The sequence below is a fragment of the Saccopteryx bilineata genome, chromosome 4 (genome assembly GCF_036850765.1).
Source record: "Saccopteryx bilineata isolate mSacBil1 chromosome 4, mSacBil1_pri_phased_curated, whole genome shotgun sequence".
In the NCBI taxonomy this organism is placed as follows: Eukaryota; Metazoa; Chordata; class Mammalia; order Chiroptera; family Emballonuridae; genus Saccopteryx; species Saccopteryx bilineata.
Window position 1 is genome coordinate 261,647,380 of NC_089493.1, and position 27,596 is coordinate 261,674,975.

The following is a 27,596-nucleotide window of genomic DNA, read 5'->3' on the forward strand; positions in this document are numbered from 1 at the left end:
CGACCAGAGCCACTCTAGCGCCTGAGGCAGAGGCCACAGAGCCATCCCCAGCGCCCGGGCCATCTTTGCTCCAATGGAGCCTTGGCTGCAGGAGGGGAAGAGAGAGACAGAGAGGAAGGCGCGGCGGAGGGGTGGAGAAGCAAATGGGCGCTTCTCCTGTGTGCCCTGGCCGGGAATCGAACCCGGGTCCTCCGCACGCTAGGCCGACGCTCTACTGCTGAGCCAACCGGCCAGGGCGGGTTTGTTGTTTTTTAAAAAAAAAGATGGGGGGGAAAACCAAGCCCCAGGCTACAAGGATTCTGCCTGCCCACAGCCAGCCCCCAACACACATTAATATCACCTGGGCGACGGCCTCCTTGTGGGCAGTGTCATCTTTAACAAATTCCTACAGGTATTTATTGATACACACAAATAGAAGCAGAGATGAGGATGAAGAAGTCAGGAAGGGGAACTTCTTTAGAGCAGACAAAAGGGTGTTGATGACAGAATCTGGATGCTTTATGACAATTTGAAGCCCTGAAATGACTTCTTGTGCCTTATGGGTGTGGGCAGGCTTGCCTCTGACATATGCGTTGCTCAGGTTTTATATTCCAGGCTCTGTTAGTAAGGGGACCAACTTTTTTACAATGAAAAGGAGGACAAAAATAAATTGAAGAAAACAGTATCGTAAAAAAAAAAAAAAAAAAAAAAAGATGGGAGCCTGACCTGTGGTGGCGCAGTGGATAAAGCATCGACCTGGAAATGCTGAGGTCACCGGTTTTAATCCCTGGGCTTGCCTGGTCAAGGCACATATGGGAGTTGATGCTTCCAGCTCCTCCCCCCCTTCTCTCTCTCCTCTCTCTCTCTGTCTCTCTCTTCCTCTCTCTCCTCTCTAAAATGAATAAATTAAAAAAAAAAAGATGGGAGAAATAACAGATTGTTTGTAAGTATGTAATAGCAGATGGAGAAGAGAAGATGTCTAAATAAAGACGGAGCTCTAGGGATCATGTACATTTGGAGCATTTTTCAAACATTTCAGTTATTTTAAACAAATGATCTTGTGAGTCAGGTGTGATACCTATTTCATAGTAAACTGAGGCTCATGGTAACTTGCTCAGAATGATGAAATGGATAAACTCTAATCAGAACCCAGGTATGTCTGATCCTAAATCCCATGCTTCTCACCACTTTGTTCTATTCTCTGACTTTCCCACAAAGTAATCTCCAATTAATTGTGGTCAACAAAGTACAGTTACATCACTGTCAATATTAGAATAGTTGATCATTTTCAATTTAAAATCAGTAAATCTAGTCATTCAGAACAACTTTACTTACTACAGGATAACAAAATAAATCTAAAAGGCATGGCCTGACCAATGGTGACACAGTGGATAGAGCATCGACCTGGAACACTGAGGTTGCTGGTTTGAAACCCCGGGCTTGCTCAGTCAAAGGCATATGCAAGAAGCAACTATTTAAGGGTTGATGCTTCCCGCTCAACCCTCTGCCTTTCTCTTTCTCTCTGTCTAAAATCAATAAATAAAATCTTTTAAAAATATAAATAAATAAAAATAAAAGTTATGCCCTAACTACAGAGAAAGAATTATTAGAGTAACAGGACTTGATATATACATTCAAGATATCAATCTGAATTTCTGTCAAAGCTCAGAATATTCCAGGAATCAGTATCATTTACATATATGAGCTTTATCCCATCTTCAACATAATTAGTAATTAACATTTGGTTGTCATTCAAAATATTAGAGTTACTTAGTAAACTGAGAAACAGGAAAAGTATAGTTAAAAGTATGACTTTGGAGTCAGACTCTCTTGTATAATTATTATTACAAAAGGTAATTCAAAGGATTTAGCACCTAGAAAATAAATTATAAATGGTAACTATTGTTATTTTCTCTAACACAGACTTATACTAAGAATTTAAAAATATTTCATTAAAATTGTTAAAACAAATGTTTAAACTTCATATTAAAAAACCCTTCCGGCCCTGGCTGGTTGGCTCAGCGGTAGAGCGTCGGCCTGGCGTGCGGGGGACTCGGGTTCGATTCCCGGCCAGGGCACATAGGAGAAGCGCCCATTTGCTTCTCCAGCCCCCACTCCTTCCTCTCTGTCTCTCTCTTCCCCTCCCGCAGCCAAGGCTCCATTGGAGCAAAGATGGCCCAGGCGCTGGGGATGGCTCCTTGGCCTCTGCCCCAGGCGCTAGAGTGGCTCTGGTAGCTGTAGAGCGACGCCCCGAGGGGCATCGCCCCCTGGTGGGCGTAGCGTAGCCCCTGGTGGGCGTGCTGGGTGGATCCCGGTCAGGCGCATGCGGGAGTCTGTCTGACTGTCTCTCCCCGTTTCTAGCTTCAGAAAAATAGAAAGAAAGAAAAAACCCTTCCACTTCTAGATTGTCCTCTTCCCTTAAGGATTACCAAATACTATAAAATATGCTTATTCTTCCAGGAATTGGTGACAATCAAAGATGAGGAAAGAGACTTCATCAGTGTTGAAAAGGAACAGCTGAATTCTGCCCAAAGCTACATGGGCACAGATATAAAGGTGGAGAATTGTGAGAGCCTGGTATTTCAGGGTAAGGAAGTTGTTTTGTACTGTAACTGCTTACTGTGGCAAAAACTTTTCGATGACTAATGGCGTCTGAAATGCCAAAGTTTTGTTTAAGAGTCAGAAAGACCTGATCCCGCAGTGCTTGGCAAATTGCAGCTCACGAGCTACATGTGGCTCTTTGCCTCCTTGAGTGCGGCTCTTCCACAAAATACCTCATGTGTGCGTTACCTCAATAAGGAATGTGCCTACCTATATAGTTTAAATTTAAAAAATTTGGCTCGCAAAAGAAATTTCAATCGTTGTACTGTTGATATTTGGCTCTGTTGACTAATGGGTTTGCCGACCACTGCTGGAGGGATCCCTTTTTTCTCTTTTGACAAGTAAAAGTTCACCATATGTGCACAAGGACAGCTTCATTATATTGATTTTAAGACTTATAGAACTATAGTAATAAAAACTGTGTAGTATTGCTCAAAGGATAGATGTAAAATAATGGAACAGAACAGATAGTCCAGAAATAGACACACATCTTTATTATATGCACCTTAAGTGTCTGTTTGTCGCCGATAGCTTATTGGTTGCTTGCGTAACTGTACTAGCCAATGGGGTGAACTTGCCACGGCTGAACGCAAATTGAGCGGGTCAGGGGGAAGGTGAACATTTGTTTGCATTGGCAATCATCTGCTTTTGAAACAGTTTAAGGCTGAACGCAAATTGAGCGTGTCAGGCGGAAGGTGAACATTTGTTTGCATTGGCAATCATCTGTTTTACATAAAAACTACGTCTTAACGTAATTTCTTTTAAGAATGCCTCCTAGAAAATACAGCACTGAAGAGGAGAGAAAAGTAGCTAAAGCTGCACAAAAACGGCTTTCTCGACAAAAAGAAACCACTGAGCAGAGAAAGACAAGGCTTGCTTCAGTCACAGAGCAAATGCGTCTTTCTCAGCAAAATGAGACTGATGAGCATAGAGAAACAAGGCTTGCCTCAGATGCAAGAGAAAAAAGCCTGTCTCGACAAAATGAGTCCCTTGGTGGTTTCCTTCACTGCACTCTACTTTAAGCAATTAAGCAAGTAGAAGGGGGAAACCCTGTGGGGAACTAAGCAAAGGGGCGTCCTCGCCGCTTGCCCTGGGTAATTCAGTTTGAATTAGCAGACACCTTTGCACAAATCATTTTAATTACAATTTATAATATCTAGAACAGCGGTCATTTCGTATGACCACCGGGCTTTCTAGTATTTATATATATATATATGGTCAACTAATTTCTGAGAAAGATGTAAAAGTAACTCAATGTTAGAAGGAAAACCTTTTCAATAAATGGTGGTGGGCCTGACCAGGCGGTGGCGCAGTGGATGGAGCGTCGGACTAGGATGCGGAGGACCCAGGTTCGAGACCCCAAGGTCACCAGCTTCAGCGCAGGCTCATCTGGTTTGAGCAAAGCTAACCAGCTTGGACTCAAGGTCGCTGGCTTGAGCAAGGGGTTGCTTGGTCTGTTGTAGCCCCACGGTCAAGGCACATATGAGAAAGCAATCAATGAACAACTAAGGTGTCACAACCAAAAACTGATGATTGATGCTCTCATCTCTCCTCATTCCTGTCTGTCCCTATCTATCCCTCTCTCTGACTCTCTCTCTGTCTCTGTAAAAAAAAGGAAAAAAAAATATGGTGCTGGGCCTGACTGGTGGTGGTGCAGTGGATAAAGTGCCACCCCAGAACACTGTAGTCTCTGGTTTGAAGCCCTGAGGTCCCTGGCTCTTGAGTGCAGGCTCATCAGTATGATGTTGTTGGCTAGAGCTGGGCAATTGTTCACAGGATCTTTTTTTTTTTTTTTTGTATTTTTCTGAAGCTGGAAACGGGGAGAGACAGTCAGACAGACTCCCGCATGCGCCCAACGGGGATCCACCCAGCACGCCCACCAGGGGCGATGCTCTGCCCACCAGGGGGCGATGCTCTGCCCCTCTGGGGCATCGCTCTGCCGTGACCAGAGCCACTCTAGCGCCTGGGGCAGAGTCCAAGGAACCATCCCCAGCGCCCAGGCCATCTTTGCTCCAATGGAGCCTTCGCTGCGGGAGGGGAAGAGAGAGACAGAGAGGAAGGAGGGGGGTGGAGAAGCAAATTGGCGCTTCTCCTATGTGCCCTGGCCGGGAATCGAACCCGGGTCCCCTGCAAGCCAGGCCGACGCTCTACCGCTGAGCCAACCGGCCAGGGCTCAAATAAACATTTTAATAAGCATTTTTTTTTTTTTGGTATTTTTCTGAAGTTGGAAATGGGGAGGCAGTCAGACAGACTCCCGCATGCGCCCGACCGGGATCCACCCAGCATGCCCACCAGAGGGCGATGCTCTGCCCATCTGGGGCGTCGCTCTGTTGCAACCAGAGCTATTTCAGTGCCTGAGGCAGAGGCCATAGAGCCATCCTCAGTGCCCAGGCCAACTTTGCTCCAATGGAGCCTTGGCTGCGGGAGGGGAAGAGAGAGACAGAGAGGAAAGAGAGGGGGTGGGGCGGAGAAGCAGATGGGCGCTTTTCCTGTGCGCCCTGGCCGGGAATCAAACCCGGGACTCCTGCACGCCAGGCCAATGCTCTACCACTGAGCCAACTGGCCAGGCCTCATCACTTTTTTCACCTTGCTGCCAACTCAATAGTTATTTTCAACACAGAGAACAAAGATTTGCACTTTTTATTTATTTCAAAGTCTGAATCATGTGAAACTAAAGAGTTCCTTTCAAAGCAGGAAGTTTGTTAAGAAATATCATCTGAAAGGGACCTGGTAATAGAAAGACTTAAAAAGGATGATTCCTAGAACTCTTGATATATATATAAGCCTGGGAATGTGAAGGCACATTAGAAAGGCAGTGAGGAAAACATAAGGCTTTAAGGCAAGTCATAATTAAACACAAGAAAAACCCTGTGGAATGTAGTGAAATTGAGGAAAACTCAAACCTAATTAAACATCAGAAATTTTACTCATTGAAAAAGCCTTTTGTCCCTGGCTGGTTGGCTCAGCAGTAGAGCATCAGACCAGTGTGTAGAAGTCCAGGTTCAATTCCTGACCAGGTCACACAAGAGAGGCAATCTCCTCTTTCCCTCCTACAGCCATGGCTCGAATGGTTTGAGCAAAGTTGACCCGAGCATTAAGAATGGCTCCATGAGCCCTGGCCAATTGGTAGAGCATCGGCCCAGTGTGTAGAAGTCCGGGTTCGATTCCTGGTCAGCGCACACAGGAGAAGCGCCCATCTGTTTCTCTACCGTTTCCCTTCTTCTTCCTCTCTATCTCTGTCTTCCCCTTCCACAGCCAAGGCTCTATTGGAGCAAAGTTGGCTCGGGTGCTGAGGACAGCTCCATAGCCTCCACTTCAAGCACTAGAATGGCTCTAGCCGCAATGGAGCATCGCCCCTGGTGGGCATGCTGGGTGGATCCTGGTCAGCCGAATGCAGGAGTCTGACTGACTGTCTCCCTGCTTCTCACTTCGGAAAAATACAAAAAAAAAGAAAAAAAGAATGACTCCATGGCCTTTCCTCAGGGGCTGAAATGGCTCCATTGCCGAGCAACAGAGCAGTGGCCCAGAACATCGCCTGGTAGGGGGTTTGTTGGGTGGATCTCAGTCCAACACATGTGGGAATCTGTCTCTGCCTCCCTGCCTCTCACTTAATAATAATAAAAAGAAATAGCCTTGGAAGTGCAATAACTGTGGGAATTCCTTCAGCTACTATTCAGTCTTTATCCTACATCAGAGAATTCATACTGGAGGAAAGCCCTATCTATGTATCAAATGTGGAAAGGCCTTCAGTTGGAGCTCATCACTTATCCAACATCAGAGAATTCACACTACAGAGAAACCTTACAAGTGTAACAAATGTGGCAAAACTTGCAGCCTTTGTTCAGCCCTTATTCAACATCATATCATTCATATCTGAGAAAAGCCCTATGAATGCAATGAATGTGGAAGGCATTGAACCAAAGCACATACCGTATTCGACATTAGAGAATACATACTGGATAGAAACCCAATAAATGCAGACTGTGATAAAGCTTTTTTTTTTTTTTTTTTTTTTTTTACAGAGACAGAGAGAGGGAGATAGACAGGGACAGACAGACAGGAACGGAGAGAGATGATAAGCATCAATCATCAGTTTTTTGTTGAGACACCTTAGTTGTTCATTGATTGCTTTCTCATATGTGCCTTGACCGTGGGGCTACAACAGACCGAGTAACCCCTTGCTTGAGCCAGCGACCTTGGGTCCAAGCTGGTGAGCTCTGCTCAAACCAGATGAGCCCGTGCTCAAGCTGGCCACCTCGGGGTCTTGAACCTGCGTCTTCCCCATCCCAGTCCGATGCTCTATCCACTGTGCCACCGCCTGGTCAGGTGGAAAGCTTTTTTGTGTGTGTGACAGAGAGAGGGACAGATAGAGACAGACAGGAAGGGAGAGAGATGAGAAGCATCAAGTCTTTGTTGTGACACCTTCGTTTTTCATTGATTGCTTTCTCATATGTGCCTTGACCAGGGGGCTACAGCAGACTAAGTCACCCCTTGCTTAAGCCAGGAACCATGGGGTCATGTCTGTGATCCCATGCTTAAGCCAGTGGCCTCGTGCTCTAGCTGGTGAGCCCGTGCTCAAGGCAGATGAGTCCACGCTCAAGCCAGTGACCTTTTGAACCTAGGTCCTCAGCATCTCCCAGTCTGACGCTCTATCCACTGCACCACCACCTGTTCAGGCTCGGAAAGCTTTTAATGACACTTCATCCTTAAACATCAAAGGGTTCATTCTGGAGAAAAACCTTATGAATGTAAAGAGTGTGGGAAAGTCTTTAGTGACAAGTCAGGCCTTACTCAGCATCAGAGAAATCATACCAGGAAAAGCCACATGAATGTAGCGAATGTAGGAAAGCTTTCAGTGACTGCTCAGCTCTTACTCAACACCAAGGAACCTGTACTGGAGAGAAACCTTACAATGATAATGAATGCATGACAGCCTTCAGTGACTGCTCAGCTCTCATAAGACATCAGAGAATTTCATACAGGAGAGAAGTCTTACAAATGTAAGGAATGTGAGAAAGCCTTCAGTCTGAGCTTATTTCTTAGAAAGCATCTGAGAACTCATATTGGAGAGAAACCACATGAATGCCATGATTATGACAAAGCATTCAGCGAGAGTTCACCTATTATTCAACAGCAGAAAATTCATATGAGAAAAAAATCCTACAAATTTAAGAAATGTGAGAAAGCTTTCACTGTGCCCTCAGCCTTTCGTCAACATGAAGGAATTCATAATGAATAGAATGCAATAAATCCCTGAAATAATTATATATTCTCACCTGATTTAGTAATAAGCAGAGTTGGAGGACTCACACTTCCCGATAACAATCATCACTATAACGTTAAAATACCTATGCTAATTTGTCACTAGTGTAGGCTAGATAAATAGATCAATGAAACAGAGATGAGCGGTAGAGCGTCGGCCTAGCGTGCGGAGGACCCGGGTTCGATTCCCGGCCAGGGCACATAGGAGAAGCGCCCGTTTGCTTCTCCACCCCTCCGCCGCGCTCTCCTCTCTGTCTCTCTCTTCCCCTCCCGCAGCCAAGGCTCCATTGGAGCAAAGATGGCCCGGGCGCTGGGGATGGCTCTGTGGCCTCTGCCTCAGGCGCTAGAGTGGCTCTGGTTGCAATATGGCGACGCCCAGGATGGGCAGAGCATCGCCCCCTGGTGGGCAGAGCGTCGCCCCTGGTGGGCGTGCCAGGTGGATCCCGGTCGGGCGCATGCGGGAGTCTGTCTGACTGTCTCTCCCTGTTTCCAGCTTCAGAAAAATGAAAAAAAAAAAAAAAAAAAAGAAACAGAGATGAGTTCTGAAATAGACCCACACACCTATATGGTCAATTTGTTTTCAAAAGAGGTGTCAAAGCAATTCAGCAAAAGGTACTTGAACAACTAGATATCCGTATGGAAAAAAACCTTTACCTCTATTGCATGTTATAGGCAAAAAAAAAAAAAAAAGAAGTATCAGAGACTAAATGCAAAAACTAAACTGTAAGACACTTGGAAGAAAGCATAGAGGATTTCCATTATGACCTCATGATAGACAAGGGATTCTTAGGACAGAAACACAATAACCATAAAAGGAAAAGATAAATGGTATTTTAGATTTACTGAAAACTTAAAACTTTTGCTTTTCTTTTTATAAGCCACTAAGAAAATAAATAGGCAACCTACAGACCTGAAGGAAATATTTGCAAATCATATATCCAATGAAGACATGCCCAAAATATAAAATGTAATCCTACAACTCAATAAAAAGGCTGACCTGGCTGGTTGGCTAAGTGGTAAGAGTGTCGGCCTGGCATGTGGATGTCCCAGGTTTGATTCTCGGTCAGGGCACACAGAAAACGTGCCCATCTGCTTCTCCAACCCTCCCCTTCTCCCTTCTCTCTCACTCTTTCTCTCCTTTCCCCTCCTGCAGCCATGGCCCAGGCACTGAGGCTCCATGGCCTCTGCCTCAGGCAGTAAGAAGAACTTGGTTGCTGAGCAACAGAGCAATACCCCAGATGGGCAGAGCATCCCCTCCTACTGGGCTTGCCAGGTGGATCACGGTGGGGTGTATGCGGGAGTCTGCCTCTCTGCCTCCCCTCATCTCACTGAATTAAAAAAATGAACGAACAGCCTGACCTATGGTGGCACAGTGGATTAAGCCTCAACCTGGAACACTGAGGTTGCCAGTTTGAAACCCTGAGCTTGCCTGGCCAAGGCACATATGGGAGTTGATGCTTCCTGCTTCTTCCCTTCTCTCTCTCTCTCTCTCTCCTCTAAAATGAATAAATAAAATCTTAAATAGAAAAACAAAAGCGAACAAACAAAAACAATCAAAAGGCAAACAACCCAACACATAAAATGGCAAGAGACTTGAGCTTCACAAAAGAAAATATACAAACGTTTAAGAAATCCACAAAGAAGTGCTCATCAGCCTTAGTCATCAAAGATTCAAATAAAAACCATGGTGAGATACTACTACATACATACTTCAACAATTAAAAAATAAAAAGTAAAATTAAATATACAAATGTTGGGTCTGACCAGGCGGTGGCGCAATGAATAGAGTGTCAGACTGGGACGCAGAGGACCCAGGTTTGAAACCTCAGGCTGCCGGCTTGATTGCGGGCTCATCTGGCTTGGGAGCAGGCTGACCAGCTTGAGTGTGGAGGTGCTGGCTTGAGTGTGGGATCGTAGACATGACCCTGTGTTCGCTGGCTTGAGCCCAAGGTTGCTGGCTTGAGCAAGGGGTCCCTTGCTCTGGTGAAGCACCTAGTCAAGGCACATATGATAAAGCAATCAATGAACAACTAAGGAAACTGAGGAGCTGCAACGAAGAATTGATACGTCTCATCTCTTGCCCTTTTTGCCTGTCTGTCCCTATCTGTCCCTCTCTCTGTCACCAAAAAATAAAAAAGTAGAAATGTTGGTAAGGCTGAGGAAAAACTGGTAGTCTTATGTATTGCTAGTGAGTATAAAATGGTACATTTTGAAAAATAGTTGGTCATAAAACAAAGTTAAATGCATGCCCTTTGACCCAGCAATTTCACTTAGTATTTTCAGTAGAAATGAAGACATACCACAACGAATAGTTTTTCTCAATTCATAATAGCTAAAACATGGAAACAATACAAATGTCCATCAAGAAAATAAGGGAAAATAGGCCCTGGCCGGTTGGCCCAGCGGTAGAGCGTCGGCCTAGCGTGCGGAGGACCCGGGTTCGATTCCCGGCCAGGGCACACGGGAGAAGCGCCCATTTGCTTCTCCACCCCTCCGCCGCGCTTTCCTCTCTGTCTCTCTCTTCCCCTCCCGCAGCCAAGGCTCCATTGGAGCAAAGATGGCCCGGGCGCTGGGGATGGCTCTGTGGCCTCTGCCTCAGGCGCTAGAGTGGCTCTGGTCGCAACATGGCGACGCCCAGGATGGGCAGAGCATCGCCCCCTGGTGGGGGTGCCAGGTGGATCCCGGTTGGGCGCATGCGGGAGTCTGTCTGACTGTCTCTCCCCATTTCCAGCTTCAGAAAAATGAAAAAAAAAAAAAGAAAAGAAAATAAGGGAAAATAAAACCATTGTATATTGATACAATGAAAAGGAATGAACTACTGATACGCATAACAACATGGATATATTTCACTAACATTCTGAACAAAAGAAGCATATACAAATGGAATGCATACTGTATGATTTCATTTATATGAAGTTTTAGGGGAGGCAAAACTAATTGTGGTCCTGGCTGGTGACTCAATAAGTTAGAGCATTTTTCTGAAACACCAAAGTTCCAGGTTCAATCCCCAGTCAGGGCACATCTGGGGAGCAGACAAAGAATGCACAACTAATTGGAACAAGGATTGAATGCTTCTCTCTCTCTCTGCCTCTCAAAATCAATCAATAAATTTTTTTTTAATTTATTCATTTTTTAGAGAGGAGAGGGAGAGACAGAGAGAGAGAGAGAGAGGAGAGACAGAGAGAGAGAAGGGGGGGAGGAGCTGGAAGCATCAACTCCCATATGTGCCTTGACCAGGCAAGCCCAGGGTTTCGAACCGGCGACCTCAGCATTTCCAGGTCGACGCTTTATCCACTGCGCCACCACAGGTCAGGCTTTTTTTTTTTTTTTACAGAGGGTTTTTTTTTTAACAGAGACAGAGTCAGAGAGAGGGATAGACAGGGACAGACAGACAGGAATGGAGAGATGAGAAGCATCAATCATTAGTTTCTCGTTGCGCATTGTGACACCTTAGTTGTTCATTGATTGCTTTCTCATATGTGCCTTGACTGTGGGCCTTCAGCAGACCTAGTGACCCTTTGCTTAAGCCAGCGACCTTGGGTCTAAGCTGGTGAGCTTTGCTCAAACCAAATGAGCCCACGCTCAAGCTGGCGACCTCAGGGTCTCGAACCTGGGTCCTCAGCATCCCAGTCCAACGCTTTATCCACTGCGCCACTGCCTGGTCAGGCTAAATTTGTGTTGTTTTTAAACTTTAATTTGTGATGGCAGCAATAGAAAACTAATACACAAATTTATTTTTTTTGTATTTTTTTTCTTTTTTTGTATTTTTCTGAAGTTGGAAACAGGAAGGCAGTCAGACTCCCACATGCGCCCGACCGGGATCCACCGGGCATGCCCACCAGGGGGCGATGCTCTGAGGCATTCTAGCGCCTGAGTCAGAGGTCATAGAGCCATCCTCAGCGGCCTGGGCCAACTTTGCTCTAATGGAGCCTTGGCTGTGGGAGGGGAAGAGAGAGACAGAGAGAGGAAGGAGGGGGGGGAGGGGTGGAGAAGCAGATGGGCACCTCTCCTGTGTGCCCTGGCCGGGAATCGAACCCGGGACTCCTGCATGCCAGGCCGACTCTCTACCACTGAGCCAACCGGCCAGGGCCAAAACTAATACACAAATTTAATGTGGAAAAAGAAATAGAACTGTGATTGCTGCTGTTAATAGGAAATGACTGGGAAAGGACACTAAAGAGTTTTCTTTTTTCTTCTTCTTTTTTTTTTTAGGTGAGGGAATGGGAGATAGTGAGGCACTCTCTGGCATGTGCCCTGGCCAGGATCCACGCGACAACGCTGTCTGGGGCCAATGCTTGAATCCATTGAGCTATCCTCAGTACCTGAGGCTGATGCACTCAGACCACCCAAGCTGTACCCATCATCCAGGGCCAGGCTTGAGCCATTCGAGCCACTGGCTGCAGGAGGTGAAGAGGGAGAGAAGAGAGAGAGGAAGTGGGGTGATAAACAGATGGTCGCTTCTCTTGTATGCCCTGAGCAGGAATCAAACCCGGGATGTCCATACGCCGAGCCAAAGCTCTATCCACTGAGCCACCAGCCAGGGCCAAGAGTTTTCTGAAGTGAGAAAAATGCTCTATGTTTTGATGTCAGTGTGGTAACATGGGCATAACCTGCTCTCAAAAGTATAATTAAAAATTATAATTGTGTAATTAAAAGTCATCAAATTGTGTAATTAAAAATTATATGTATTATATATATAAATGTTACCTCACCAAAAAAAAACTAAACATTGACCTATATTTAATAGGTTTGTTTATTGTGGTATGGATTGACAATTTCAAAATCAAAATATTCTTTAGATACATTAGTTAGGATATAATCAGAGATGCAGGACCACTGAGAAATTTATAGCTGGGAGCTGGAGTCTGTTGACGTAGTTTCTGGTGCTATGGCTGAAGTTAGCTGGGCTGGCAGTTGAAAAGAAAAGATGAATGTGGAGCGTAGAAGAAGAAAATAAAACCCGTATCTGCCTTTCCCCAGAGCCCATGTTCATCTCTAAGCCTTCAGCATTGATGAGGCAGGCGTTTCAGACTTCATTATAGAGCTGCACATGAACCTAACTTAGGATTCAGAGAAGCTGACATAGGAAATTTCATAGGAGCTGAAGGAACTGGAATCTTAGCTCTTGCCCCAAACTAGTGAGGGAGCTGGAGAAGCTGTAGACTGGGCTGCTGTCCCAGGCCAACAACTTGAGCCAGCAGACATGCCCATGGACTGCAATAGCCCCTGACCTTCTAAGCTTCAATGTGCTTGATGCTTGACTCCCTTTCCCATATCCCGTGCAGCTTTTTCTTCTGGCCAACCTAAATGAAAACTGCAGGTTAGTCAATTCTGAGAAAAGTAGGTTTATTTTAGCTGAACCTATACAGTACTGTATAAAACCACAGGATTCCACCAAAAAATATCCCCATGCTGCCCCTGGAAATCATTGATCAGTTCCTCACCTCGAGAGTTTTACCTTTCATAGATGTCATATAAACAGAATTGTACCACATAGAGTCTTTTTAGTTTGGCTTCTATTCAATTATCATAATGTGTTTAAGATTCTTCCATGCAGTTAGTTGTGTGCATCAGTGGTTTGTTTCTTTTCACGGGTAAGTAGTTTTCCATTATATTGGTATACCGGTTTGTTAATCTATTCAGTAATTGAAGTATATTTTAGCTGTTTTTAGTTTTGGACAATTTTTTTTTTAAAGCATCAATTCTTTTTTTAAAATTTTATTTATTTATTTATTTTTTATTTATTCATTTTTAGAGAGAGAGGTAGAGAGAGGGAGAGGGAGAGGGAGAGAGAAGGGGGGAGGAGCTGGAAGCATCAACTCCCATATGTGCCTTGACCAGGCAAGCCCAGGGTTTTGAACCGGCGACCTCAGCATTTCCAGGTCGACACTTTATCCACTGCGCCACCACAGGTCAGGCTATTGGACAATTTTTTTAAAATTATTTTTTATTTATTCATTTTAGAGAGAGACAGAGAAAGATAGAGAGAAGGGCGGAAGAGCAGGAAGCATCAACTCCCATATGTTCCTTGACCGGGCAAGCCCAGGGTTTTGAACTGGCAACCTTATGGTTCCAGGTTGATGCTTTATCCACTGCGCCACCACAGGTCAGGCAGTTTTGGACAATTTTTAATAAAGTTGGACTTTATTGCACAGAACTTGATGTAAACACAAATTCTCATTTCTTCCAAAGAATTGCCTTGGAGTGGGATTGCTGGATCATATTGTAAATATATATTTAACTTTAAAGGAAACTTGAAGTATTTAGCAAAGTGGTTGTACCATTTTGCATTCCCACCAGCAGTGTATGAGAGTTTCAATTGGTCCATCCACATACTTTCCAGCGTTTGCTATTGTCAAGGTGTCTTTTTTGGGTTTTTTTTTTTTTTTTTTTTGTATTTTTCTGAAGTTAGAAGCTGGGAGACAGTCAGACAGATTCCCACATGCGCCCAACCGGGATCCACCTGGCATGCCTACCAGGGGGCAATGCTCTGCCCATCTGGGGTGTGGAGAAGCAGATGGGCCCTCCTCCTGTGTGCCCTGACTGGGAATCGAACCTGGGACTTCCACACTCCAGGCTGATGCTCTACCACTGAGCCAACCAGCCAGGGCCGTATTGTCAACGTTTTGTCATTTAAAAATTTTAGACATGCTAATAGGTAAGTAGTGGTACCTAATTGTGGTTTTACTATGCATTTCCTTAGTGAATAATGAAGTTAACCATCTTTTCATGTGATTAGAAATAAAACAAAGTGAATAAAAAGTTCTCATTAAGAATATTTTTTCGGCCCTGGCTGGTTGGCTCAGTGGTAGAGCGTCGGCCTGGCATGCGGAAGTCCTGGGTTCGATTCCCGGCCAGGGCACACAGGAGAGGCGCCCATCTGCTTCCCCACCCCTCCCCCTCTCCTTCCTCTCTGTCTCTCTCTTCCCCTCCCGCAGCTGAGGCTCCACTGGAGCAAAAGATGGCCCCGGCGCTGGGGATGGCTCCTTGGCCGCTGCCCCAGGCGCTAGAGTGGCTCTGGTTGGGGCAGAGCGACGCCCCGGAGGGGCAGAGCGTCGCCCCCTGGTGGACGTGCCGGGTGGATCCCGGTCGGGCGCATGCGGGAGTCAGTCTGTCTCTCCATGTTTCTAGCTTCAGAAAAATACAAAAAAAAAAAAGAATATTTTTTCAAGTCTCGCATTACTTTTGTGAGTTCCTTTGCGTTCAAACAGTGATTTTATATGTTTTGTTACAGATCATTGCTAAAAACTAGTCCCTCTGTTCTTCCCATTTCTGAAAATGATTTGTTCGCCCCTCCCCACTCTACCTTCCTTCTGGATTTGACTATGCAACTTGCTTTGGCCAGTAATATGTTAATGTAACACAAGCAAACACTCCAAAAGTGCTTGCATGTTTGGAATTTCTACTCTTGTGCTTCTGCTATGATCATGAAAAGAACTTGGCTAGACTAGCCTGTTCTTTCCCAGAAGATGAGAAACAAGTGAAGCTGAGCCACTCCAATTTAGCCCACGTTAAATCTGCTGACCTTCAGCCAGTCTCCCAAAATGTGAGCAAGTCCACTCGAGATTAGCAGAATTCTTCAGGCAAGATCAGCCTAAGGAAGTCAATCACTAGGAGACCTACAGATATGAGAATAATAAATTATCATTGTATACCAGGAAACTTTTTTTTTTTTTTCTTTTCATTTTTCTGAAGCTGGAAACAGAGACAGACTCCCGCATGCGCCCAACCAGGATCCACCCGGCACGCCCACCAGGGGCGACGCTCTGCCCACCAGGGGGCGATGCTCTGCCCATCCTGGGCGTCGCCATGTTGCGACCAGAGCCACTCTAGCGCCTGGGGCAGAGGCCACAGAGCCATCCCCAGCGCCCGGGCCATCTTTGCTCCAATGGAGCCTTGGCTGCGGGAGGGGAAGAGAGAGACAGAGAGGGAAAGCACGGTGGAGGGGTGGAGAAGCAAATGGGCGCTTCTCCTGTGTGCCCTGGCCGGGAATCGAACCCGGGTCCCCCACATGCTAGGCCGACGCTCTACCGCTGAGCCAACCGGCCAGGGCCACCAGGAAACTTTTGTGGTGGTTTACTAAGCAGTATTGCACCAAAAGGTCACTGATATATCTGTCTAATATTTTCATTGTTTTGACTGAAGGGTTATACATTTTCTCATTTATTTCTACATTTCTGTGATTACTTTTTTGTGTGTGTGACAGACACAGAGTGAGGGACAGATAAGGACAGACAGGAAGGGAGAGATGAGAAGTATCAATTCTTCATTGCAGCACCTTAGATATTCATTGATTGCTTTCTCATATGTGCCTTGACCAGGGGGCTACAGCAGACCGAGTAACCCCTTGCTCAAGCCAGCGACCTTGGGCTCAAGCTAGTGACCTTTGGGCTCAAGCCAGAGACCATGGGGTCATGTCTATGATCCCATGTTCAAGCCAGCGACCCCACGCTCGAGCTGGTGAGCCCATGCTCAAGCCAGTGACCTCGGGGTTTCGAACATGGGTCCTCTGTGTCCCAGTCCGACGCTGTAGTCACTGTGTCACCTCCTGGTCAGGGTAGTTCCACTTTCTTCTCCAGTTTTCTCTTTCTACCATCCCTCTTTGCACATTATGCTCTAGCATTTATGATTATTGAAATCCTTAAACATTTCCTTTCTTGATTCAGGACCTTAGTATATGTAGTAGCTTCTGCCTGAAATATTCTTGTCATCTCCCTTTATTTGGTTTATTCCTATTCATCTTTTCAGTATCAGCTTAAGTTATCACATGAGCCAGAAGCCTTTCCCTCACCCTAAGCTAAGTTACTTACCTCTAATATTATGTCCTTATAACCTCCCCTTAGTTCTCCTGCTGTCATCATACTTTATCATCATTACTTGTTCAGAGTCTCCCATTCTAGTTGACACTTGCACAAGGTGAAGGTTAAGGGCACCAACCACTGGCCATCATACAGGAAGAAATTTGCATATAACTTCACTCCCCAATTAACCACAGTTCTGAGGGCAACTGGTTCATGAATGCCCCATGGTTACCAAAATCTGTAGATGTACAAGTTCCTTATATAAAATGGTGTAGAACAATGCACACAGTTGATCCTATGTGTGTATGGATTCCTAACCATGGATCAAAAGTACTGTTTTTCTTGTTTGTGTGAATGTGAAACTCGGAGATGTGGAGGGCCAATTGTAATTTATTGAAAAAAGAAAACATAAGTGGATTTGCATAGTTCAAAACTGTTGTTTAAGGGCCATGGCGTATGTGATATACTGATTATTTACTTGTTGAGGGTCATTCCACTGATACTGTAAATTCTCAATGGGCAAAGATATGATCTATCTTGTTCATTGCTTTATTCCTATTGTATAACACTTATTAGATATTGAATAAATAATAGTGAAATGGCAGAATCAATGAGCCATACCTAACTATATTTACTCAGGATGAATCTAGGATTTATTTTGGAATTAGAATCAACATTTGGACTGAATGGAATAGTCCTTCATTTGCTATTAAGTAATTCCATGATTATGGGTATGTCTCTTTCTTACCTTACAGAAGCACATTATCCTATTCTGGATCATGAAAATTATCAATTAGATAGTTAAATGTCTTCTAAATCTCTAATGCTCAGTGTTCTCTATGTTTGGGGTGACTAGGATCTTAAACTACCCTATTTATCTCAATAGAGAAAAATTCATTCCCTTTCAAAGTGAGAAAGTACAGATTATTATTTTAAACATAATTTCTCTACTTTGCTACCCCAGTTTCTAGCCCATGAGATGACATGTTCTGTGAAAAATTAATAAATTCAATGAGTTACTAAAGAGTTGCCTCTGGCCTGACCAGGTGGTGGCGCAGTGGATAGAGCGTCGGACTGGGATGCGGAAGGACCCAGGTTCGAGACCCCGAGGTCGCCAGCTTGAGCGCGGGCTCATCTGGCTTGAGCAAAGAGCCCACCAGTTTGGACCCAAGGTCGCTAGCTCCAGCAGGGGGTTACTCGGTCTGCTGAATGCCCACGGTCAAGGCACATGTGAGAAAGCAATCAATGAACAACTAAGAAGTCGCAATGCGCAACGAGAAACTGATGATTGATGCTTCTCATCTCTCTCCTTTCCTGTCTGTCTGTCCCTGTCTATCTCTGCCTCTGTTAAAAATAAATAAATAAAGTTAAAAAAAAAAAAAAAAAGAGTTCCCTCTGGTCTCTATGGACCTCTGTTGCCCTATCCCTGATGTTGCTGCAAGATGTTTCTCATTTCCAAGCAATTTAATCCAGCTTCAATGTAACAGGAAGCAACCTAATGGAGGATAGACACTCAGATAACTTTATTAGAGGAAAATAGAATTTATTAAAAGCCAGCAGAGCAGGCCCTGGCCGGTTTGCTCAGTGATAGAGCGTCGGACTGGCATGCAGGAGTCCCAGGTTTGATTCCTGGCCAGGGTACACTGGAGAAGCGCCCATCTGTTTCTCCACCCCTCCCCCTCCTTCCTCTCTGTCTCTCTCTTCCCCTCTTGCAGCCAAGGCTCCATTGGAGCAAAGTTGGCCCAGGCGCTGAGGATGGCTCTGTGGCCTCTGCCTCAGGCGCTAGAATGGCTCTGGTTGCAACAGAGCAAGGGCCCAGATGGGTGGAGCATCGCCCCCTGATGGGCATGCCGGGTAGATCCCGGTCGGGTGCATGCGGGAGTCTGTCTGACTGCCTCCTGTTTCCAACTTCAGAAAAATACACACACACACAAAAAATAAATAAAAATAAAAGCCAGCAGAGCACACAGAGCTAGTAGCTCCAAAGACATGTGCTCTCTGAAGTTGATTTTCTTACAGGTTATATACCTTTTACAGAATACAGGTTTTCAAGCAAGGGGTTCTTGATCCCTTTGTCTAGAGGTATGCGTTAGTCTCATGACTTCAGGATGGGAGGGTAAGTTTAGGTGGGTTCAGAGGATAAGTGTTGGAATTTTTAAACTCAGGTTTGTAGACATTGTTTCTTAAAAGCTTTTAAGAAAAAAGAGGAAGGTTTTTTTTAAATCCTTATAGGACTGCATCTGCGAAGTTTCTCAACTCATGGCCACACAGATGTTCCTCCTGACACCCCTCAAAGTCACCACCTTCCAATCTTCCCCTCCCAACGAGGCCCCTAATCAGCAGGAATTAGCTAGACAAATAAACAGCGCCCCTTTTCTATTTAGCACAAAAGGTCAGAATGTAAGGTTGGTGGATAATGGGAAAGGTCAGACCCGGCAACTTTGGCTAGGACACCCACAACCAAGTGCGCCAAAAGAAACTTCCCAGGAGCCCTTTGGAAAATAGGGACCGTCTGCCAGCCAATGAGATTTCACCATGTTATATTAGCTCGATTTCCCTAGAGGACCCTTTTAAACATCTCCCACGCGGTTTAATCCTTGCGACTTCCCTGGCCTCCATCTTTCCTCGGGGCCAGGGAATCTTGCAGAGTGGGATGCGCTCTGTACTCAATAAAGCCTTTTGTTATTCCACACTTCGTGGCTCCAGCACCCTTCCCTCCTTCTCGGTGGGGAAAAATACCTTACAATGTCCATCAACTTTTCAGGTGTGTTTTTTCAGGGTCATGGTCTCCATTGATTGGTCAGCGTGGGGGCAGGGGGTCATTTGTCAATGTAGCTGGTTTTGATGTCAGCCATGGAGTCACTTGTCTGGTTTTGCTGCTTTTCTGGGCCTGGAGCTGAAACACAATTGAGGCCTAGATATTATCTCTAGGGCTTAATGCTTAAAGTAGTGGTCATGCAAGGAAATGGATTAGGGGTTATACAAGGCCATTCTTTTGCCCCTTGTTCTCTAAGGGGGTCTGAATCCACATGACTAATGATATGGCAGGGAAGGAAAGGTCAGGGAGGATCCCAACCCCTAAATAGTGGTATGAAAGGTCAGGGGGTTTAAACCACAAGACCAGCTAAAGAGGAAAAGGTCAACCTGAGGGCAAGGTCCTTGTTTTCCCAGCTTTGCCATTGCTAGTCATCTGGGGCTTTCTGCCCTGGTGATCTTTGCCTTGTCTATAGTCCATGCTCTATTCATATCTAACTGCCTACTGCAATAAATAGAGTTCTCATTGAATACCTGAAGCATTCAGTAGAAATCCTAAGTATTATGCCTTAGTAAAAGTACTAAACTAGCCTTAGAATATTTCAAGATCTGTTTAAGTCTTCAAGCCAAGATCACACTCTTGGGGTGACTCACCCTCACAAAGCTTCTAAACAAGCCTTGAAAGAATCAAGCTGATCAAAGAGTAATTTGAACTGTCTTCCAGAAAAAAAATATTTTATTTATTGAGAGGGAGGAGGGGAGAGGGCAGTGAGAAGTATCAACGCATGGTTGCTTCAGTTCAGTTGTTCGTTGCTTGCTGTATGTGCCTTGGCCAGGCAAGCCAAAGGTTTTAAACTGGTAACCTCAGCATTCCAGGCTGATGGTCTATCCACTGCGCCACTACCACAGGCCAGGCCCTCCTTTTAGTAAAAATATTTTTATTGTGGTAAAACATACATAACATGAAAGCTTCCTGTGAAGCCAGTTGCCATGGTCACCATCACAGCTGCTTGGCCCATGCAGGTTTGCATTAGATTCGGAAAGACGGCAATGAAACAATGGAGCCAAGAACTGGTGGGCCATTAGCTTTAATCCTAACTTACACCCAGCGGGCAAGTAAAAACACACACTGGGCTCCAAAACCCACTTATTCAGTACTCACAAAGCTACTGACTTATCTGAGTTTTCTAGAATCAAAGGTTTCTACCTCACCAGCCTTATTCACCTCTGTTCCTCATCTTCTCTCTGAACAAACTCTGCACAAACTGGCTTCTTCAAAACTCCATCTTGGCTGCTTCTTCTGGCCTCCTCCACATGGCCTCTCTCTGCTCTCCTCTTTGCTCTCTCCTCTAATGCTAATCTCAGGAACTGAGAGAGCAAGCTCCCAGTCTGCCCCCATTGTATAGTGTAGAAATCAAAACCTTTAATCCAATATACAAATAAGGAAGTCTCTAATACAAAGTCACTTATCTGAGGCATGATGAGATTGCACCACCCCACATCAAAAAGGGTGGGAAAGGCTTATTCCTAAAACCAAGCCCCAGGCTACAAGGATCCTGCCTGCCCACAGCCCGCCCCCAACACACATTAATATCACCTGGGTGACGGCTTCCACATGGGCAGCGCCATCTTTAACAAAGTGAGCATAATATATTTTATCTGCTCAACACTTCCTTTTAAATCATTTTTCATTGTATAGTTCAATGGCATTAAGTACATTCACATTGTGCAATCATCACCACTGTCCATCTCTAGAATTCTCTTCATCCTTCTAAACAAGCTCTGTACCCATTAAACATCCATTCTCCATTTCATCCTCTTCTCAGCCTCTAGCAACTACCCTTATACTTCCTCTCTCTATGAGTTTGACTACTCTAGGTACCTCCTATAAGTAGAATCTTTATTATATGCGGCTTAAGTGTCTGTTTGTCGCCGATAGCTTATTGGTTACTTGCGTAACTGTAAGCTTATTGGTTGCTTGCGTAACTGTACTAGCCTCCCCATTTCCAACTTCAGAAAAATACAAAAAAAAAATTGATTTGTTTTAGAAAGAAAGAAAATGATAGCCCTGGCCGGTTGGCTCAGCGGTAGAGCGTCAGCCTAGCGTGCGGAGGACCCGGGTTCGATTCCCGGCCAGGGCACATAGGAGAAGCGCCCATTTGCTTCTCCACCCCTCCGCCACGCCTTCCTCTCTGTCTCTCTCTTCCCCTCCCGCAGCCAAGGCTCCATTGGAGCAAAGATGGCCCGGGTGCTGGGGATGGCTCTGTGGCCTCTGCCCCAGGCGCTAGAGTGGCTCTGGTCGCAACATGGCGACACCCAGGAGGGTCGCAACATGGCGACGCCCAGGATGGGCAGAGCATCACCCCCTGGTGGGCAGAGCGTCGCCCCCTGGTGGGCGTGCCGGGTGGATCCCGGTTGGGCGCATGCGGGAGTCTGTCTGACTGTCTCTCCCTGTTTCCAGCTTCAGAAAAATGCAAAAAAAAAAAAAAGAAAAGAAAATGATAGAAACTTTTGATTCGTTGTTCCATTTTTTTGGCATTTATTGATTGATTCTTTTTTTTATTCTTTTCATTTTTCCGAAGGTGGAAACGGGGAGGCAGTCAGACAGACTCCCACATGCACTGGACCGGGATCCATCCGGCATGCCCACCAGGGGGCGATGCTCTGCCCATCCGGGGCGTCGCTCTGTTGCAACCAGAGCCATTCTAGCGCCTGAGGCAGAGGCCATAGAGCCATCCCCAGCACCCAGCCAACTTTGCTCCAATGGAGCCTTGGCTGTGGAGGGGAAGAGAGAGACAGAGAGAAAGGAGAGGGGGAGGGGTGGAGAAGCAGATGGGCGCCTCTTCTGTGTGCCCGGGCTGGGAATTGAACCCGGGACTCCTGCACGCCAGGCCGACGCTCTACCACTGAGCCAACCAGCCACAAATCAATAAATTTAAAACACCAAATAAATTTATGGCTATTTATTTGTGTTACTACCGTAACACTTCCATTTCAAAGTGCATATTGCTAATATAAATGAATCAGTACTGATATTATTCTGAAATAATTTGAAATTTATAAAAAAAAATTGGAAAACACACCATTTACCTAGATTCACCAAATTTATCATTTTTCCCCTTCTTTGGGATTACTTTAGAGCAGTTTGAGTAAACTGGATTTCTATGTATAAGCAAAAATCAATCTAGTTCCAAAATGACAATTAGAGTAGAATATGCTCGGAAAATTCTAGAACCTGCAATACTACACTTATTGTTTAATGGATGTAAGATCTTATAAGTAAACTCTAAAATGGGGAAAAGGAGGATACATAAATTCAAGATAGTTATTCTTTCAGGTGAGAGAATGGAATGGGATTAGAGAGGGTATACAAGGGTCCTTAACAGTATATACAGTGTGTCCGTAAAGTCATGGTGCACTTTTTTTTTTTTTTTTTTTTTACAGAGACAGAGAGAGTCAGAGAGAGGGATTGACAGGGACAGACAGACAGGAATGGAGAGATGAGAAGCATCAATCATCAGTTTTTTGTTGCACATTGCAGCACCTTAGTTGTTTGTTTGTGTTTATTTTTTACAGAGACAGAGAGAGAGTCAGAGAGAGGGACAGACAGACAGACAGGAACGGAGAGATGACAAACATCAATTATTCGTTTTTCGTTGCGCTTTGCAACATCTTAGTTGTTCATTGATTGCTTTCTTTTTTTTTTTTTTTTAATTTTTTTTTTTTTTAGATTTTATTTATTCATTTTTATTGGAAAGAGAGAGAGAGAAGGAGAGATAGAGAGAGAAGAGGGGAGGAGCAGGAAGCATCAACTCCCATATGTGCCTTGACTAGGCAAGCCCAGTGTTTTGAACCGGCGACCTCAGCATTTCCAGGTCGACGCTTTATCCACTGCGCCACCACAGGTCAGGCCATTGATTGCTTTCTTATATGTGCCTTGACCGTGGGCCTTCAGCAGACTGAATAACTCCTTGCTCGAGCCAGCGACCTTGGGTCCAAGCTGGTGAGCTTTTGCTCAAACCAGATGAGCCTGCCCTCAAGCTGGCGACCTCAGGGTCTCGAACCTTGTGCCTTCCGCATCCCAGTCCAACGCTCTATCCACTGCGCCACTGCCCGGTCAGGCCATGGTGCACTTTTGACTGGTCGCAAGAAAGCAACAAAAGATGATAGAAATGTGAAATCTGCACCAAATAAAAGGAGAACCCTCCCAGTTTCTGTAGGGTGATGTGGCAGCATGTGCGCATGGGCAGATGATGATGTAACACCGTGTATACAGTGGAGCAGCCCACGGCCAAGCCAGTCGAGATGTGGACGGTACAGAGGAAAGTTCAGTGTGTTCTGTGGCTCGCTAAATTCAAATCCGTGACCAAAGTGCAACATAAATATCGGCGTGTTTATAACGAAGCGCCACCACATAGGAATAACATTACTCGGTGGATAAGCATTTGAAGGAAACCGGCAGTTTGGTGGAGAAACCCTCTTCTGGTAGGCCATCAGTCAGTGACGAGTCTGTAGAGCAGGGTCCCCAAACTACGGCCTGCGGGCCGCATGCGGCCCCCTGAGGCCATTTATCCGGCCCCCGCCGCACTTCCGGAAGGGGCACCTCTTTCATTGGTGGTCAGTGAGAGGAGCATAGTTCCCATTGAAATACTGGTCAGTTTGTTGATTTAAATTTACTTGTTCTTTATTTTAAATATTGTATTTGTTCCTGGGTTTTTTTTTGTTTTTTTTTACTACTTTAAAATAAGATATGTGCAGTGTGCATAGGGATTTGTTCATAGTTTTTTTTATAGTCCGGCCCTCCAACGGTCTGAGGGACAGTGAACTGGCCCCCTGTGTAAAAAGTTTGGGGACCCCTGCTGTAGAGGTTATACGGGATAACTACCTAAGGAGCCCTAAAAAATCTGTGCATGAGCCCACATTGAACTTCACTGAATAGGTATGAAACTGGGAGAGTTTTCCTTTTATTTGGTGCAGATTTCACATTTCTATTGTCTTTTGTTGCTTTCCTGTGACCGGTCAAAAGTGCACCATGACTTTACGGACACACTGTATTGTTTTATTTCTTTAAAAATTACCTGAAACATGTCTGACCAAGCGGTGGCACAGTGGATAGAGCGTTGGACTGGGATGCAGAGGACCCAGATTCAAGACCCCGAGGTCGCCAGCTTGAGTGCAGGCTCATCTGGTTTGAGCAAGGCTCACCAGCTTGAGCCCAAGGTTGCTGGCTCAAACAAGGGGTCACTCAGTCTGCTGTAGCCCCCAGCTCAAGGCACATGTGAGAAATTAATCAATGAACAACTAAGGAGCTGCAACGAAGAATTGATGTTTCTCATCTCTCTCCCTTCCTGTCTGTCAGTCCTTATCTGTCCCTCTCTCGGACTCTGTCTCTGCCACCAAAAAAAAAAAAAAAAAAATTATCTGAAACAAATCTGCCATGCTAATAATTGATAGACCTGTATGTTACATATGTGAATGTTCTTTAAAATAAGTATTTTGTTTATTTATATGTTAGCAACATTTCACAAACCTATGTTTATTGTGAAATAGTTCACAATTATATGAAGATATGTGAGAGTCAATCATTATAAAAAGAGCCCCCCTGCATCTTCATCCTAGTTAAGAAATAGATTATTTTCAGAATCATGAAAGCTCCTTATATTCCCTCCAAACTCATCTCCCTCTTCACCAAAGGTTTACAGATGAATTTTATGTTTAATCATTCCCTTGTGGAATATATACATACCACCTATTTATGTCTGGATACTATATTACTTAGTTTCGCCTTTTCTGAAATTTTACATACATGGAATAATATTTTTGTTATTTTACTGCACATGTGTTTTGAGAATCATCCATATTTCTGTGTAGCTCTGGTTAAATCGTATTCACTGATATCATTATTCCATTGCAGGAATTTACCACAACTTATGAATATATTCTTTTGTTGGTGGGCTTTTAGGGTATTTCCAGTTTGGGGCTATTACAAAACAACGTGTCAGCATGCCTCTTAGTTCTCTGTGAAAAGACCTAGAAATAAGATAAGACACATTTTCATGATGAGTCATACATTTTTCAGCCTTATGAATAATGCCAGATTGTTTTCTGTTAATACCTGTAACAATTTACACACCTAACAGCAATAGATGAAAGTTCCCACCACTCTATGTGTTTATCAGTACTTGGTTTGGACAGATTTTTAAAGATCTGATCATCTGTAAGGTATAAAATAGCTAATTGTGGTGTAATTTGCATTTCTGTTATTACTAACATAATTGAGCAGCTTTTCATTATCATGGGCTGTCTTTTCTATTTTGTCTTTTCCTAGTCTTCTTTTAAAAATTTTTATTTATTAATTTTAGTGACAGAAGAAGGAAAAAAGAGAGACAGGAATATTGAGCTGCTCCTGTATGTGCCGACTGGAGGTCGAACCAGCAACTTTGTGCTTCCGGATGATTCTCTAACCAACTGAACTATCTGCCAGGGCATCTTTTCCTAGTCTTAATGTAGTTGAATTTATCAATCTCTTTTTTTTTTAGTTCGACTTGGGCATTTAATTGGCATGATTTAAGTTATAGGATAAAGCAGCTAGGAAAATAAAAAGCACCTTCTCCCACACCCCCACTGAACAAATGCTGCATGGGAGACTACATCTGAGGGGGACTGAGGTAACATGCTTCTGCAGAGTAGACGGTTTCTGCCCAGCGTGGTTGTGCGTTTCTTTTCACTGCGTGAAGGCACTTGGCCAAGAGTCAAGAGGGTGAGTGGGGCTGAGACTCGTGCCTAGACCCCATGCAGAAGTCTCCCCAGAGACATTGCAGGGCCATTTTAAACAGGCACAGAGAGCTTCTGGAAGGCCAGCATGCAAGGAATTGTCTTCAAGGTCCCAGGTCTGGGGCGTTTTTCTTGTGACTCTGTACCCAGGTACCCATTTAATCCTAATTAGACCAGAGCTGTGTGTCGTGAGAGACATGGAAAGTGGCACAAATCACTAACTGTCGGCATATGTTTTCCCCAGGGGGCTTTGCCAAATATGAGACATAACAGAACCTCTCCAGAAAGTGAGGAAGATAAAGCACTGTGGGGGACAAAGCAGGGAAAATGCAGAATTCAGATTTCCCTGTCTGTTTCTAGGGGGGTGGTTTCCGGAGCAGGTGGCCACTGTTGCTTAAAAATCTCTACAGACCACGCCACGCCATTGGAAAAAAAATACAGCAGAGAGGCCCCATGCCAAGGAGTCATCTTGATGAAAAAACCTTTGGACAAAATGTAAGTAGTTGGGAACAATTTAAAATTGTTATCTAAGATGTGGAAAGAACGAATGGTTTAACAGTTCCTTGCACAAGTAAAAGCCTTGGCCTTGTTCTTTCCCCAGGGATCAAGGCAGACTCTCCAGCTCAGAGGTCAGGATCAGGCCATCAGAATCAGCGGCTGAAGACACAGGTGAAGAAAATGAGGCACGACACCACCTCCTCCTTGGGCTACCTTGAGGGTGTCTTATCCCACCTGCAACTGGGTGGGATATATATATTGAGAGAGAGGGAGAGAGAGAGAAACAGACAGAAAGGGGGAGAAATGAGAAGCATCAACTCATAGTTGGCGGCACTTTAGTAGTTCATTGATTGCCTCTCATCTGTGCAATGACCAGGGGTTTCCAGCTGAGCCAGTGACCTTGGGCTCAAGCCAGCGACCTTGGGTTTCAAGCCAGCAACCTTTGGGCTCAAGCCAGCAACCATGGGATAATCCCTGTCAATAATCCCACACTCATTGGCAACCCTTTGCTTAAGCTCGTAAGCCTCCGCTCAAGGCAGCTGAGCCTGTGCTCAAGCCGGCAATCTTGGAGTTTCAAACCTGGGACCTCAGAGTCCCAGGTTGACACTATCCACTGAGCCACCACCAGACAGGCTATATAATTTTTTATTTGATTTAGAAAGGGGAGAGTGACAGAGACAGGATCATGGATGTTTCTGTATATGCCCTAACTGGATATTGAACCAGCAACCTCTATGCTTTGGGATGATGCTCTAACCAACCTAGCTATCTTGCCAGGGCCAGAATTTATATTTGTTCTTCTTGGGCACAGCTGGATCCCATTTTACAGCTGGTATCATTGTTTAGTGTGTCTAGGTGACCAAGTCCTAACCAATGGAATATGAGTAGAAATGATGTGTGCCTCTTCTTTGCTAGGCCCATGAAAGC

General features: G+C 44.9%; 1 protein-coding gene across 2 annotated transcripts in view; it reads right to left on the bottom strand.

Annotated features, from left to right (window-relative positions):
• Nucleotides 1–27,596, bottom strand: part of ZNF394 (zinc finger protein 394) — a 59,236-nt gene that overhangs the window by 8,629 nt on the left and 23,011 nt on the right. The window contains exon 3 of one of the 2 annotated variants that reach the window (XM_066274312.1): nt 19,423–19,539. The exons of the other annotated variant lie outside the window; for it this stretch is intronic. Within the exon in view, the coding sequence (XP_066130409.1) occupies nt 19,463–19,539 (77 nt within the window). The 3' untranslated portion in view covers nt 19,423–19,462. Of the gene's footprint in view, nt 1–19,422; nt 19,540–27,596 lie in introns of those variants that run through there. 2 annotated transcript variants of the gene reach the window in all.